We start from the raw sequence: 17121 nt of genomic DNA on the forward strand, positions 1-17121 counted from the left end.
TAATAAGTAACATATGTACTTGAGTACAAAAATTCATGTGTTCAAATTTTGCAGACTTTTCAATTGACCTTCAGTCTTAGTACCAAATGGAACCTTAGCTATATCCCTTTTGAAAAGTTCTTAAGCCTGTTACACTCATAGTTGATAGTTGTACAGCCATTTCAATCTGAATTTAAGTATTTTACAAATATGTGACACTTGCTTTTTTCTACATACTCTTTCATATTTTAAAAAGATTACTGTGAAAAAAATGTAACAATTAGTTCATAATAACTAATTCATTGAATTCAAAAAAGTTGGAGGCATTGGAGGCTTCTGGGTTGTTTGGCCATGCCAATCCAAGGCAGGATTAGAAGGACAAATCCTGGACAATTGTCCACTATGGAATTATTTAGAGCATCTCTATGAGAAAATAAAATGTCCTGTAATTCACATTTTATTAAATTTTTAAAAGAGGTTTCTACATTTATGAAGTACTTATAAAACCAAATCAGTAGTAGTGTAGGCTGCCATGTTATTCATGAGAACTAAATTACCTTCTAGAGTTCCAAGAGCAAATTCAACTTCCCCAATTATGAATTTTGGGGGGGAAAAGAAAAGACTTTTATGAGAGATTACAAATAAATGTTACACTATAATTTACAAAATATGAGTACATTATCTCAATAATGTTGTAGCCAGAGGTGGTCACTCCTTGTCTGCAAATGACTGAAAAAACTCAGATGTGACCAGGGACTCTCTCCATATTACATGTTCACCAGGTCTATCTTTGGTTAGCGGCTTTAGGTACCACTTACAAAATGAAGTCCTTTTTGCTAAAATATCTCTTTAGTTCATGTCTTTTAATGGTTCAGTTTAAGGGTGTGTGTGTGTCTGTGTGTGTGTGTGTGTCTGTGTGTGTGTGTGTGTGTGTGTGTTTAACTGAAAAATGCCCAGTAATTATTAGCCACTGGTAAACTTTTTAATTTTATCAGGATTTTCACCATAATTATTTATCAATTTTCTGCCTCATTTGCTTAGAAAACTAAATGGAAATATTACTTAAAGTGTGTGCTCATTACAACTTTAGTAAAATTGGCATCACTAGGGAAATATTTTATATTACAATTAAAGATCATGGAGCACAAACCATATTTAAAGCCAAAATATTGGACAGCATTAGGAAAGCAAATTTAATGCAAATAACCATATAAGAATTTTCAAACTATTAATTCATTTTTTTCTTTGAAAAATAGTGTATCAAGTGCCTGCTCTGAGAAAGGCATCTTGCTAAACACTAGACATCAAAGAAAAATGATGTAGCCTTTTCCTTAAAGAAAGTCACAGTTGAATGTGGTTAAATAAGATGCAGAAGATGGAAACCTATGACCTTGAATTAGTTTTCATTAGGTGACACTGACTACTGAATAGTCTTTAATTTCATGAAATATTTTAGAAATACTAATTTCATTGTCAAAGAAAATAATTTATGCTCTTCTAGATAATTATTAACTGACACTTCTCCTATCACAGTCATAGTGCTAGGTTTTTCATACTTATTCCAATAGAAAATTTAATATTTCAATTTTCATATCCAGTGCAAAGCAATTTAATATCTTCTAAGCTTATTTATATAAGCTGTTTTATTATTGATTTCTAATTATATTTATCATCTGTTTTATTATTGATTTCTAACTACACAAAATCAGTATGTGTACTAATACTAAATATAATCTTTATGTCAAATTCTGAAATTGGAAAGTTACATAAGATTTTTCAATTGTTTTATAATTTCTCCTTTACAGTTCTACTTCTCTCATTATAGGAATCCCCATATGTTATGTACAAGAAAAATCATGAAATGTTTGAAGGAAATGACAAGTATGAAGGATACTGTGTAGATTTGGCATCTGAAATTGCAAAACATATTGGTATCAAGTATAAAATTGCCATTGTCCCTGATGGAAAATATGGAGCAAGGGATGCAGACACAAAAATCTGGAATGGGATGGTAGGAGAACTTGTTTATGGGGTAAGCAAATCAACTTATTGAAGAATTTACTTACATATACCTGAAACTTCTTTTCCCTTGGGCACATAACAATTTTTAAACGTCTATTACTGTTTTTAAAATTTGCAGCTACATTCCAAGAGGCATATACAATGTTCAAATCTTTTTCTATTTCATTTCATTAATAATGCAATACACAAACAATGAGAGAAACTGACACTTGATAAGATCAAAATCAGAAAGAAGATAAAAATTCAGAATATGCAGTCCTAGTTTTTTTAATTGACTTTAAGATCTGGAGTGATTATTCTTTTAAGTTTGATGCTACTGTATATAGCACTACAAAATAAATCTAATAGTAATCTGTTATTTGATAACTGTAGGAAAAGATTTCCTTAAACAATGTAAAGTTGGACATTATTTTAGATAGTTATTTATACCTCTGTTGTTTGTAATTATTCATCTTTTAAGTAATTGGTTAGGCAATCACTATGCCACTTTAGCCTCTATTAAATATTCATCAATAATGTCAGATTCTTACAATTCTGCCAAACACAGTAAATTTAAACTTTATGCAGTGCCATCCATCATTTTTTATACTAGTATACATAGCAAAACACAAATGCTAGAATTTATTCCAAAATGGGCCTCACATGAAAGCATGTTATGCGCCTCCCTCAAGTGTACTTGATACTGGGTATACACATTCATACCTGAGGGCAAATCCAGCATAAATGTTTCTCCCTGAATCATAGCAATATCAAGATCAATGTCTTCAGCTACCACTGCAAAATGTCAAAATCAAACGGGAATTATCACATGCTAGCGATGGCATAATATTTCAGAAGTCCAGAAATCAAATCTATAGCTCATAGGAAACTCTAATGATCAAGTAACCGATAAAGTAACATATACTTGAAATGCAATATGAAATGTCCTAAGAGCCAATTTATATTTCACCTTCAAAATGTAGTCTGATTAATCCTCACAAGACCCCTTTGAAATGGGGAATTACGTAGAGAGTCATTTTTCTTCAGAAAACAATAAAGATAGAAAGATTTAAAACATAACTGAAGTCCTAGGAGAAACTCACATTCCAAGCCAGAACTGCAATTCAACAGTTTCATCATTCTGCATCTTGCCTTTTAGACCATGAAGCAATGAACATTCTTTGCACAGTATACAGTAAAGTAGCTAAAACCTCTGCAAAATGAGGAAATTGCTTGACATTATGAAGCAATTGGTTAGTTTTATATCCATGGGAAAGAACTGCTGACTGCTTAGGTGACCCTAAATGAGAAAAAAAAAATGCAGTTTTAATAAATAGCAAAATGTATTTTACCACAGAGTTTATCAACAGTTTTATATTGAGCTTCAAATTCCAAAGAAAAAGGGTTTCAAAAGCATTTGTTCTTTGGTAATATTTTAAACTTTTGATACAGTAAGCATATCTTAGACATTAACATTATCCAAATGGTTAGAACTACTGTAATTCATTTTTTTCAGAAAATACTCTTGCATATTTCATCTCAAAAAATCACACTTGGATTACCATCTAGTTATACACAACATAGCTGACATGAGTTATTTTCTGAGGTATTTGTTACACATCTCTTCTCTGGAGTCCCTACCCACAGGGCAGCCCAGACTCACTCTTTTGCAAGTGTCTGACCACATTTCATTCAAGGGAAGTTGTTTAAATAGTGAAAACAAAGGATATGAAGGTAGTAGCATAATTAGCAAAAAAGTTACATCAGTCCTATACTTGTCACAATAACAAGAAGTCCCAAAGTTATGCAGTTCTCAGAGAAACAAAAGATAACATAATGGTTATTAATGTCATCATATTCATTACTCAACCAGTCTGCAAGTGGTTAAAGACTCCAGTCTCTGATGCTTGAGTTGTCTACTTTTTCCCAAAAGGAGTCTTCTTCCATGACTTAGACATTCCACAGTCTAGATACTTTCCATTTTGATGTCTGCAAAGTCTATACTTGTTTCTCAACATGGTTTGTTTTTTGTTTTGTTTTGTTTTGTTTTTGTTTTATGTTGTTGGTTTTTTTTTTTTTCCTACTGCTAATACATATGAGTGCCCTATTTCCAGGGCCCTAGGTAAAACTAAATCCATTCTCTTCTGTAGAACAAAGCCTATTGTGTCTAAATTATTAACTCTGCAAAATTGTTAACTTTGGATTAATAATATTTTCTTACTTTACTCCTTGCAAATTTTGTTGCTATAATTGTTATGCAGATTGTCTGTGAAGCAGTTACATGCAATCCAACATACCATATGTGGGGAGCCAGAAGCCCAGAACCTCTCTCACGCTCTCAGGCCCTTTTTGCTACCATAGCTGTGCACTAAAGCAAGTTCATCCTGATTTCCTGCAGGTGCTGCTCCAGGGTCATCTCCTGGGCCTCTACCACACTTGGGGTGTGTGTGTGTGTGTGTGTGTGTGTGTGTCTGTGTGTGTGCTAATCGGAGGGAATAGTTCTCAAAGCACATTCCATAGTCCCCTAGCACCAGAATTACCTGTGGGAGACATTTTACACACTGAATTTGGGCATTACAAAATGAAACAATGCAATGCAATATCCCTGATGTTGGCAGAGGAAGTCCATGTGTAGTCTATCTCTATCTCTCCTAGTCTTTTTCTAGACTTTCACACAGCTGTAACTTCTTGAAAGTGTCCCTCATTGGAAATGGATGTCATCACCTTCATCCAATGTTCGCTTTCTATAGCACTTAGTTTTCAGTTCAGAAAACACCTGCATTTCTCTTCATGTGTCTTTCTTTTTAAGGCTTCTTCCCTCACTATTGGGAACTTGTATAAATAAAAAATTTCAGAAGCTACCTCACAGAACAATGTAGTATATGAAATGGGATATTTTAAGTAAGTGAAAAGAGGTGTTATTTATTTATTTCTGTTGGTACAGGAGGGCAACTACTTGGAAAATTAGCAATTTTCTAATGCTTCATCATGGAAAATACCAAAAAATGATAGGAGAATTATGGTTACTGGAATGAAATATATAATATTGATAGGAGAAGGATTTTTCTAAAACATGAAACCAAAGGCTGGAAACACACACAAAAAAAAATAATTTTATATGGCTACAACAAAATTTTAAACCTATGTATTACAAGAAAAAAACCTTGAATTAAGTAATGGAAACAGAACGATTGATGAATAGGGAAAAATATTGCAACATATATGGAAAATACAAGTGAATATTCTAAATATACTTTAAAAGGCTTACAAATTAGGAAATAAAAAATGAGTATTCAATATGGAAAAGTGGGGGCATATTATGGTAGTAATACATAAAAGAACAAGTAGCTATTTGTTTTATTAAAACAAATTCTAATTAGCACAAGGAGATCTAATTTCCTTCCAGAAAATTGGTGAAGACAAGTAAAGATACACAGGGCTTTTCTGAGGTTTAAGGCTAAACATGCCTTTACATAGTGCAGGGGACAGTAGAAATTTGCATAAACTTTCTGAAGAAAAGTTGGGCAAAGCATATTATGAGCATTAAAAAGATTATTACTGTTTAGACCAGCAATTCCATTTCTAGAAATTTATCTTAAATAAATAAAACGTGCTAAGATTTGTCCTCAAAGATGTTCATAGCATCACTGTTTTAAATTTTGTAAAAGTGGAAACAGTACGAATATCCCGCAAAAGTAAAAAATGGTGGAGTACCTTTTGACATTTTTCCAATAAAGCATTTGCAATCATTACAACTTACTTTTAACTTATATACTGAAATGGAAAAATGTTCATTATATCATTTGAGAAGAGAAATGAATAGGGAAAAATATTGCAACATATATGGAAAATACAAGTGAATATTTAGAACATTATATCTTACAATTTTTTGTTCTATAATGTTTTTAAATTCTTTTTAAAAAGAATTTTAAAATATTCTTCATAGAACAAAGTCTTTCAGAGTATATGGAAAGAACAAACAAGAGTAGAGGATGGAAATAAAAATAACGTTTCCTAATGGGCTGGGTCATACTAATAAAATAATGAAAATACACTAATTTTTCTACAGTGAGTTCACATATCACTTATGTAACAAAAATTATACATGTAATTATAACTATAGGGAAAATAATAACCTTCCAGCAATGGTCTAACTCTTGTATACATGGGCATTTATGATGTGAAAAAAGTGTATTGCCTTTTGAAGGTATATGTGATCAACTCTCAGTCACACAGGGACATGTGACTAAAATGTATCTTCCCCATTCTAACTCTCCAGTTGCCCTTGTATCAAGTCCCTGGCCACTGTATAGAGCCTGAGGAAATGTAGGAGTCAAAGTAAGAGTTGCAGCCTCTGTGTAAGAATTTATATATCTGAGTATGTTTCTGATGCCATCTTAATGTCAAATATTTTCCTTTTAAAGTAAATAATCAAAACTGCCTTTTATTTGTAGATCATGTGACAGTTTAATTTTTACACTACACCTGATTTCATTTGATTTTATAGGTGGTGTGATTTTACACTCTACACCTTATTTCACTTTATTTTAGTGGTGGTGGTGATATAACAGAAGCATTCCAGGCTCAAATCCCAGAGCTGCCACGATCTGTAAATCTCCCTTCTCTAGTCTCAGTTTCATCATCTAGACAATGATAAACATATGATGCTTATGAGGACTAAAAGAGAAGCTATTCAAAATATTTAGATCAGCATCACATCAGCATCAGCCACAGAATCCCTCAATAAATGCTCACTATTACCTTATTAAGGTTTCCAATAAATAATTATAATAACTTTATGAGGTAAAGTGGGGGGAAGTATTCTTATTTTACAGTTATAGAAACAAGCTAAGAAAAATTGTTCAAAATTACAGAACTCTAAAAATGGAAGCTATCTTATTATTATAATATCTTAGAAATGAATCTACTGTTTTTTAAAATCTTTTTATAAAATGAAGATTGAGAAATCAAAATATGTGAATAGCAAGAAATAAATGCCAATTTCCAGATTTCTGTGTGTGTGCTGAATTGGAAAATATTGTCAAACAACAGATTTCCTTTTATCATACAAGCACAGGCTTTATGATCTGTTTTCTCATACCTGGAAAGGAATGAAAAACGAAAGACTGTTTGAAATTTGCAATTCATAATATTAAGGGATGGCCAAGTAATGAATCAGTGGCAATGTTCCAAATAAAACAGAAAAGACTGCAACACAGCAGCATTCCTGGCCAGGAAACTCAGAAATTCAGCCATATGGAAAGACTATCAAGTCTCTGCACTGCCCAGATCCTTAAAGACTAATACAATAATTTGAGTTCAAGTTATTTTTGCTTATCCACTCTTTCTGTTTCCTACCCTTTTATTTAATTACTGAATCCAATAAAAATGTTTTGTGCTATTTAAGTAATAATTTATGAAAAAATTGCTATTCATTTTTGTATCTATCACTAGCCTTATTCATTGTCGGCACTCCAAAAATAAATGTAGAATAAATGCATGACTGATTAGCTTTAAATGGACCACTCCAGTGCTAATTGCTTCATGAAATCCGTTAACCTATGTCTCCATGTGTTTTTTCTCTTATAGAAAGCAGAGATTGCTATTGCCCCTCTGACAATCACTTTGGTACGAGAGGAGGTCATTGACTTTTCTAAGCCCTTCATGAGCTTGGGCATATCTATCATGATCAAAAAGCCTCAGAAATCCAAACCAGGAGTGTTTTCCTTCTTGGATCCTCTGGCCTATGAGATTTGGATGTGCATAGTCTTTGCCTACATTGGTGTCAGCGTGGTCTTATTCCTAGTTAGTAGATTTAGTCCATATGAGTGGCACACAGAAGAGCCAGAGGATGGAAAGGAAGGACCCAGCGACCAGCCTCCCAATGAGTTTGGCATCTTTAACAGCCTCTGGTTTTCCCTGGGTGCTTTCATGCAGCAAGGATGTGACATTTCACCCAGGTTAGTTACAGATCTCTTAAGTTCCTCACCAATTTCCCAGTAATTCTAAATGTTGTGCAGATTCTCTCTCTACTTTTCCTGAAGACAGAGGACTATTTGAAACAGAAAAGACTTGCAATTCCCAAATAGCAATTTCTTTCAAGTTAGCACAAAATGTGGATATATCATAAACATTAACTTTCTCAATAGCAAAGAAACTATGCATTCCATCAGAACTCTCAAAAATCATTTAGTATTAGTATTTCATTCACTGGTTTGATAAATGAAAACTGAAATCTAAATTGCAGAATACGAATTCATTTTCATTTTGTTTCCTTTTATAAAACAAACACTTTTGCTATTATTGCTATTTTTTGCTATTATTGTTGTTCATTTTCAAAAATTAATGTTGGACTTAATTCTCATCTCATGTAGCTTAAGGGACATTTCTGCCATGGAATTACCTAGAACCTGAGTCAACATAGTAGGTACCAGATATACATTGTTTTATATAGCAATGCATAAATTATCTAAGCAATAGGCAAAAAGCCAACAGTGCAAACAGTACGCTAGTTTTATGGAAATCTAGTTCAATATCTGTGGAGTCATGGCTCCCTTCCTTTGGATACCACTAAGATATTATTTAGCCACTATATTCACCAAAAATGCAATCTTCTTTTTCAGTAAATGATTTTTCCCATAGAGAAAGTAGTAGTTGAAGGTATGAGAAGAAAAATACTTACTTTAATTGTTGACTATATATTAGCACCACAAATATGTTTTTTTTTTTTTAGAATTGTGTACTTTCTCAAAAAGAGGCATTTTGGGCACAATGCACTTTGTGTTTCTTAAGACCTAAATTATAAATATGTTTAAATTCCAATAACATAGGAATCTGAATAAAAAACTTTCAATTAATGAACTAAAAAGAAATCAAAGTAAATCAAGTAATGGTTTTTAAAAGCCAGGATTAAGCAAATATTAAGTTAAACCCAAGAGGTGTCTGTTTTATAATAACAAATATTATAATAAGGAAATATTTTAATTTTAGAAATGCCATGAAAAATATGAAATCATTCTTTAAGTTTTAAGACAAATGTTTTACAACAATTTGCCACAGGAATTTTAAGTAGTTTGATGATTACAATAAATGAGTTCAATGATGAACATTCTCTGCATTTTTTTTCCTCACTCCCTTCTCACATTTGCTCTGCTTTCATACTCGCCCACACATCCTTGATACCAAAGAAAGTGTGAAGAGAGAAAATCATTATACCAGTGTGTAAAGATTCTCTGAGACATGGCTTAACCTTCACTCAACTCAGGAATTGAATATCAAGCAAACAAACAAACAAAAATCTCAACTATGGTCACTTTGAGACCAATTCTAGACCCTCATGGAGTCCAATCTCACCTTGGCCTATGTCCCATTGTCCCGGCAGGGCTCTGACTAAAGGTAAAAACAAGTTCTCTCTTTTAGTCTCAGTAAGGTATCTACCAACTTGCATCAAATCTAAAACCTCAGTCACTGTTCCTATGTATTGGTACTTTATGTGCCACGAAGAGAGAAATAATGCTGCCAATTAAACCATGATACCATATTTTATCTTATCAGTCATAGGCTGCATCATAATTTCAGAGATGCTAAAAAATTAGGGTAGGAGAGTATTAATGAATTCAATGAAGTATTCCCCTTGTGTAGCTGAAGAAAAGCATTAAGTTCTACATTTCTACCATTTTCTTTAAACAATAAGAAAGAAATGGTTGTCATATTTTCTGTGGCATTTATATATTAAATATGCCATAGAAGGCATCAGATTATGCAGAAATCTAGAATCATTCTTGAGCAGATGCTCAGAAAATAAAACAATACCTGCAATTGTTATTTTTAAATATGCATGGTGAATTATGGTATTTCTTTTCTTTCTCTGTGTTAGAGAAAGGAAAATGTGCATTATCTTATCCATGTTTAGATCCCTCTCAGGTCGAATTGTTGGAGGTGTTTGGTGGTTCTTTACACTCATCATTATATCGTCTTATACTGCTAACCTCGCTGCTTTCCTGACGGTTGAGCGAATGGTCTCTCCCATAGAAAGTGCAGAAGACCTAGCCAAACAAACAGAAATTGCCTATGGAACACTGGATTCAGGGTCAACAAAAGAATTTTTCAGAGTAAGTTAAGGGAAAAACGAACAATAAAATGTTTATCATTTTGAAATTCAGGCAATTTTTCCAATAATTTTATCAGTGGCTTCAGCTATTATAAGGTTTACAAACACAATGGTTAATAGCTATGTTTAAGGGTAATACTTCTAACTGGTTTTATAATCACTTGAATTTGCAAAAGCTAATTGACTTATTCATATTGCAAGAGAAACACTCCCTAAGGAATAGTAACAATGAAAAGGTAATTAAAACAACTTTATAACATAATTTATCCAAAACATTCTAAGGTTGATATGATAATACTGGATCTGACAAGATTGGAATTATATATGTGTTTGGGCTGAGAGCATAAAAATAATAACTTAACTTTTGAAGATACCTGCAATTTGCTGCATTTGAAACACAAAACCTTAATTGCAGATTACACTACTTATGTGAGTCATATTATTCTATGATCTATCCTGTAACAATGGACTTCACAGCAACATATTTGGTTTCTCACAAGATAATAACAGCAAGAACTTTTCAGTTCTAGGCACCTCTCTAGGACATTATATGGCATTTAGTTTGTGCTGATTTCTCTCCTTTGCAGACAAAAATTTTCAAACTGATATAATTGCATTACATATATAGATTCATGTATAATTGCATTATATATAGATATAATTGCATTATATGTCCCTTTGACCTTCCTTTGGAACAATAGAGATTTTTTTGGTTTGTATGTGTTTGTTTCATTATGGGGATGAATTTTTTTTATCAAAAGGCCCCTTTTCTACTCTTGTTAAATCTAGAGATATGCACTTGGTAATGTCTGATAACAGATAGGCATTCACTTTGTGACTTCAGAACCAAAAAATTAAAAAGTTACCAGAGTGACATTTTTATAAATACTGAACTAGGTAAAAGCAAACATATTTTATATTTATGTCAATTGTTTAAACACTAGAATATTTAATAGCATAGAAGATGGAACATGTATTTTATTATTTCCTAAGCTTTTATGTGAAAGTGATAGTTCTTTGTTCATGCCTATATACAGCACTTGAGAGATTACATTTTCATTTTAAATGTATTTATTTATAATATTCTCACTCAATTCATCTTAAAAATTGAAAAAAAAACAAAATGTGCTACTCTTTAAGCCAGCTTTAACTTTTGTATACTTGAATTTCTGTATGATATTTATCCTTTGTAAAGATAATTTGATTATAGTATCCTAATATACTTCAGATGTTTATAAAATATCATATCAAGAGCAAATCACTCAAAAACTCCAACTCATCCTTGGGCATTGTTTAGAAAAGAAACCAGGCAATAAGCAATGTACTTGTCAACAATTTGGAGTATTATTAGGAATAATCTAAAATGTATAAGTTAATTACAAAGCACATATAGATTTTCTTAAAACTGTAAGTAATATTTACGACAGTAGATTTGATTAATAGTCTATTGATAAACTTGATTAAACAAACTGTTTTTAACTTACCTAGCACATCCCTATTTCTACAGCTTAGTAACAGAAACATTGCTACTCTAATGTACTTTAGCATAATTTCATTACCATGCTGTCAGTTTATAACTGCTTTCATCCGTAAATACGTTTTAATGATTTCACCTAAAAATCACTAAGTATATGCACCAAAATAAAATACAAGTTTGTGCCATCATTTGCACTTTACTAAAAATTGATGACTGATAGCCATTTAAATAAAGACAATATTTGCAGTCTCATCATTCTGCCTTGAGTTGATAAAGGGAGGAAGATATGCTATATTGATTCCCTGAAAATATTTCTAAAGTAACTCACTGTAAAGCTCTTTAATGTTAAGCACACTGAAAATGCTTAATTCTAATCTTTATAAAGTTAAAAATGCTTAAATTCAAAAAACTGGTGAAGTAGATAAGAAAATGTATTAAGAGAAATATAAGAATGAGGAAACCTGCTTCCAAGATTTATAGAGCCTTCCATACAAACTGTGCAAGCACTATTCCTTGTTTCCTTTCTCTCCCACCCAACTTCAGTTTTTAAATTGGACGAGTTTTATAATATAGGTATTTATTGTTGCAGAACATTCTGAATGCTAATGGGACAAGAAAATAATTTCTCCTGGCAGCAGGGTTTCAGGAATGCATAAATTTGGGTTCTCTGATAAAATCTCATTCATTTCCTACCCTGTTTGCCTCCCTCCTCTCCCATATATGTTGAACTGGTTTAACTTAACCATTTGTCTGATGTGCTGAGGAAGCCAGAATGTGAAGGGTATTTTTGTACCTGTCGAAATCATTTTCTCAAAGGAACACAATAATGGTACATCTCTCAACGTCACTAGGCTGCCTTAGGCAATGACCTATACTCAGTGCTTCAAAAAAATGTCACAGTTATAATCAACTTAAAAAAGAATTAAGCCACAGGGGAAAATTACATCTGAATTCAACTGTTGCCTTGGTTTCACCCCATTATGAAACTTGATATGCTTCATGTATGGTGCTTCTTGGTAAGCCTAAACATGGAGGCATTTAAAGAGTCTGTACTTGTCACTTACTGCCAGCCTCGCTATTTTGGTACTTTCACATTATTACACACTTGACTTAAACACAGTGATTTTCGTTTCAGTAAAGTTTTATCCTGTGCCTATCTCAGTCTTTAGTGAAATCATGAATGTATAAATGACATGGATTACTATCTCAGGGTTTATAATATGACCAAATAATGCATTAATGAGCTCTCACTAGAACATCAGTCTTGCCAAGTAAGCTACTGGAAGGGGAAAATAATTCACCAGATAACAATGAAAACATTTACTATAACACATGATATTTGTACATAGTTCCTATTAGAAGTAGAAATAGCGGAATACTTAATTTAGGGGAAACTAAACGGATAGCACATTTTTAAAACTCCAAGAATTGTTTTAAGCAATAAAACAGTGCTTTAGATCGGATAGTTCCCCATGCTTTGAGTTTCACAATGAAGATGAAATAAATCGATCTGAGATTAATTTTCTAGCTTCAAAAACTGATGACTTCTATCTTTTCACTTCCCATACCCCGATTTTTAAACAGATACTACAGTTGAAGGTTTTGGGGACTTAAATGATTGTTTATCACTGTAATTGATACAGTGATGCTTGATACAAAGACCTACTGAGCTTACTGGATCTGCAGAAATTTTCTTCAGTTTAGCCTGTCTCATCAAAATTATAAATATTTGCTTGCCCTTACTCTTTAGCAATCACTGTCTTGCAGTCACAGATAAAGCACAGGGATATTACTTCTAGTCCTTCACATTTCAGTTCCCCCTTATCCTTTTGTCTTATGCATGTGATCTTATGAGAGTCAGATTTTCTAAACATTAGCATGGTGACAAACCAGACTAATGTTTTTTTTCAAAACACTTGCTTTTATCTATATTATTAAATTCCTATTTACCTAAGGCCTCTTGTTTTTAGCATAGCTACTCTATGGATTCCTCTTTCTTCCAGATTTTAAAAGGATTAATTCAACTTCTTTTGCATTTAAGGTACATATAATTCAATGTATTTAAACATATGCAGCAGTAATTTTCCACATGTTAATATTATAGGAATGGATTATTTAAAAATATCAATGACCAAAAGGTACTTTATTCTTTTAAATAGATTCATTGGTTTTAATGCTGTGCTTCATTCTATAGTTAAGTGATCTCTATAAACACCAAACTTTAAAAACACACTTTTTTCATTTTGCAATGTTAGTTTTGTTTAACTGTCTTGTTCCTTTAATAAGCTACTTAGTTATAACTGAAAAATTGCCAAGTAATTCGTATATTTTTCATATTCTTAATAAATTCCTTAAAATAGTTCAATTAAAACAATATTCACACTGATTTTATTTCTTCTGTTTTCAATGTAGTATACACAGTAAAGTATGCAATGTATGTGGAGCTCTATACCTTTTTGGGTGAAACTCTCAAGTCAAAATTTAAATATATTTAAAAAGTAGTTATTTGTTTAAAAGAAGTTTACCAGTACTTCTCTAAATATTAAAATTACCAATGTAGACATTGAGGGAAAATCTGTATCAAGTGATTCAGAGAGGTTACATTTTTCAGAACTTGTAACATGAAAGAATTTGTTCTCTGGAACAGAACTCTATTTTTAGAGATGGAATGAATGAAGCATGGCCACATGGCATTCCTAGTGGATTCTATACTTAAGGGTTTGGAATCCAACTCACCTGTCCAGGAAGGACATAGAATCTTTGCAATTTTCTAATACGCGGATTTTGAATACACACACACACACACACACATACACACACACACACACACACACACACATGCACACACCCCAATCTTTATGAGATTTTTTTGAAGTGTTAATAGCATAAAAACATTCCAAAATATACTAAAAGATGTCAATTTCCCACCTTGATATTTATCAACATTTGAACATTCATTACCGGCCAGGCATGGTGGCTCAGGCCTGTAATCCTAGCACTTTGGGAGGCCAAGGTGGTGGATCACCTAACCTCAGGAGTTTGAGACAAGACTGGCCAACACAGTGAAACCCCGTTTCTACTAAAAATACAAAAATTAGCCAGGCTCAGTGGTGGGCCTCTGTAGTCACAGCTACTCGGGAGTCTGAGTCAGAAGAATTGCTTGAACCCGGGAGGCAGAGGCCGCAGTGAGCCGAGATCATACCACTGCACTCCAGCCTGATGACAGAAAGTGACTCCATCTCCGCCCACCCCTCCCAAAACATGAATCTACTTTCTCATAAAAGATCTTTCTCTTTGGTGTTCAAGTATGCAAATCAGTGATTGTGTGGTTTATTAGTTAGGTTTATTGATTACTTATTTCCCAAATTATGAAATCAAAATTTGAATCCCACTTGTATTTGTTTCTTTCTTTGCCATCTGAATAATTTTTCTTTGCCAAGGTATTCAAGTTATTTGTTGATTAGTGAAGAACTGCCTCTTGTTGAATTGTATAATTTGGTAAACAAAAGAAACTAAATATAAATAAATGTACATATTACTGAGTATTGGGCCTCACACAAAGACATAAGTCTGAATGGGGTCTTCATTACTTTTTTATTTGGACTCAAGACACAAAATTGCAGCACCTTGTTATTGAAAACAAATGCAGTTGCACCAGACAGGATTTGGGCTTTTCTTTCTTTCTTTCTTTCTTTTTTTTTTTTTTTTGATGGAATCTCACTCTCTTGCTCAGGCTGGAGTGCAGTGATGCAATCTTGACTCATGGCAGCCTCTGCTTCCCAGGTTCAAGTGATTCTCAAGTCACAGCTCCCTTAGTAGCTGAGACTACAGGCATGTGTTGCCATGTCTAGCTAATTTTGGTATTTTTAGTAGACACAGGGTTTCAGTATGTTGGCCAAGCTGGTCCCAAACTCCTAACCTCAGGTGATCCATCCTGCCTCGGCCTCCCAAAGTGCTGGGATTACAGTCTGAGCCACCATGCATGACCAAGGTTTTTCTATCTTATTAAATATATCTTTTGGAGACATTTGAGTTCACATAGATATATTTTCACATTAAAATGTATGTGTGAATGAAAAATCTAATGTTAATGCAGGTAACAAGAAAAAGGATCTAGGTAAATTAAGTAGTGAGAGTAATGTATTAATAAATAGAGCTCAAGTAGGCAGAAGTAATCTATAAATAAGTTTCTTGGCTAGAGTCAAGAGGATTAGAATGGCCAACTCTCTAAAATACAAAATTGCACAACTGGAATCACTTCTCGTTACAGTTCAATATATGTTCTATTTGAAAATTTTCTCAGAAAAAGTCTAAAAATGTTTCAATTAACTTAGAGTTTGATTCTTATGTTAGGGATATTTGGTTTGTAAGCTATAGCTTCTTCCTTTGGTGTTCAATTACTGACTTGATATGGACTGCATTTATATATATATATATCTTACTAGAATCATGTTTATTAAAATTTTGAGGCGTGAAAAAAGATAAAAATAAAATAACAGCCAGACATAGTGGCTCACCACGTATAATCCCAGCACTTTGTGAGGCTGAAGCAGTAGGATTGCTTGAGGTCAAGAGTTTGAGATCAGCCTGGGCAGCATAACAAGACCCCATCTTTAAAAAAAATTTTTTTTCTAATTATCTTGACATGATGGCATGCCTCTTTAGTCCTAGCTACTCAAGAGGCTGAGGCAGGAGGATCTCTTGAGCCTGGGAGTTGTAGGTTACAGTAAGTTATGATCACGTCACAGCACTCCAGTCTGGGGATCACAGCAAGACTCTGTCTCTAAATAATATAAATTAATAAAATAAAACAACCCTCCTTATTCATTATAACTAAAATACAGTATTAAAAGGAATTTTATAAACTTGAAATAAATTCTTATCTTAAGTTTACCACAAATGTGATATAAAACATGATTTTAAATGTTCAAGTCTTTTCATCGCATTCTACATATAAAAAAACATGGCTCATGCTTGTAATCCCAGCACTTTGGGAGGCCAAGGAGGGCAGATTGCCTGAGCCCAAGAGTTCAAGACCAGCCTGGGCAACACAACGAAACCCTGTCCCTATTAAAATATAAAAAATTAGCCAGGCATGGCAGCATATGCCTGTAGTCCCAGCTACTCGAGAGGTTGAGGCAGGAGAATTGCTTGAACCTGGGAGGCAAAGGTTGCAGTTAGCAGAGATCATGCCACTGCACTCCAGCCTGGGTGAGAGAGTGAGGCTTCCTCTCAAAATAATAATAATAGGTTACTATTTAAGCAGCTGAGTGTAGTAACTGTTACAACAAGAGGTGTGGGCTTCTTCAGATACAACTTTTAAATGTCTGCCATCTCAATGATTTCCTTAAGCAGTGTTAAAACGCAGTTTTCCAATTTGAAAAATTTTCAATTTGAAAATTTTTCAAATTTGAAATGACTAATGTTACTATTATGTTACAAACTGGAGTTAGAGAGCAATTGAAAGATACTAAAACACTTTATTCTTATCTTGGTTCAGTAAATATTAACCTGTTGTTCCTTTCTTTCCTGTATTTAATTTTATTTCAATCTC

General features: G+C 33.1%; 1 protein-coding gene across 9 annotated transcripts in view; it reads left to right on the forward strand.

Annotated features, from left to right (window-relative positions):
- GRIA4 (glutamate ionotropic receptor AMPA type subunit 4) overlaps nt 1–17121 on the forward strand; it is a 359494-nt gene that overhangs the window by 293022 nt on the left and 49351 nt on the right. For all 9 annotated transcript variants that reach the window (XM_039471113.2, XM_074400500.1, XM_010334607.3 and 6 more), the window contains exons 11-13: nt 1805–2011; nt 7570–7940; nt 9893–10091. In XM_039471113.2, the coding sequence (XP_039327047.1) occupies nt 1805–2011; nt 7570–7940; nt 9893–10091 (777 nt within the window). The remainder of the gene's footprint in view (nt 1–1804; nt 2012–7569; nt 7941–9892; nt 10092–17121) is intronic.

The sequence above is a fragment of the Saimiri boliviensis genome, chromosome 6 (assembly GCF_048565385.1).
Source record: "Saimiri boliviensis isolate mSaiBol1 chromosome 6, mSaiBol1.pri, whole genome shotgun sequence".
Lineage (NCBI taxonomy): Eukaryota > Metazoa > Chordata > Mammalia > Primates > Cebidae > Saimiri > Saimiri boliviensis.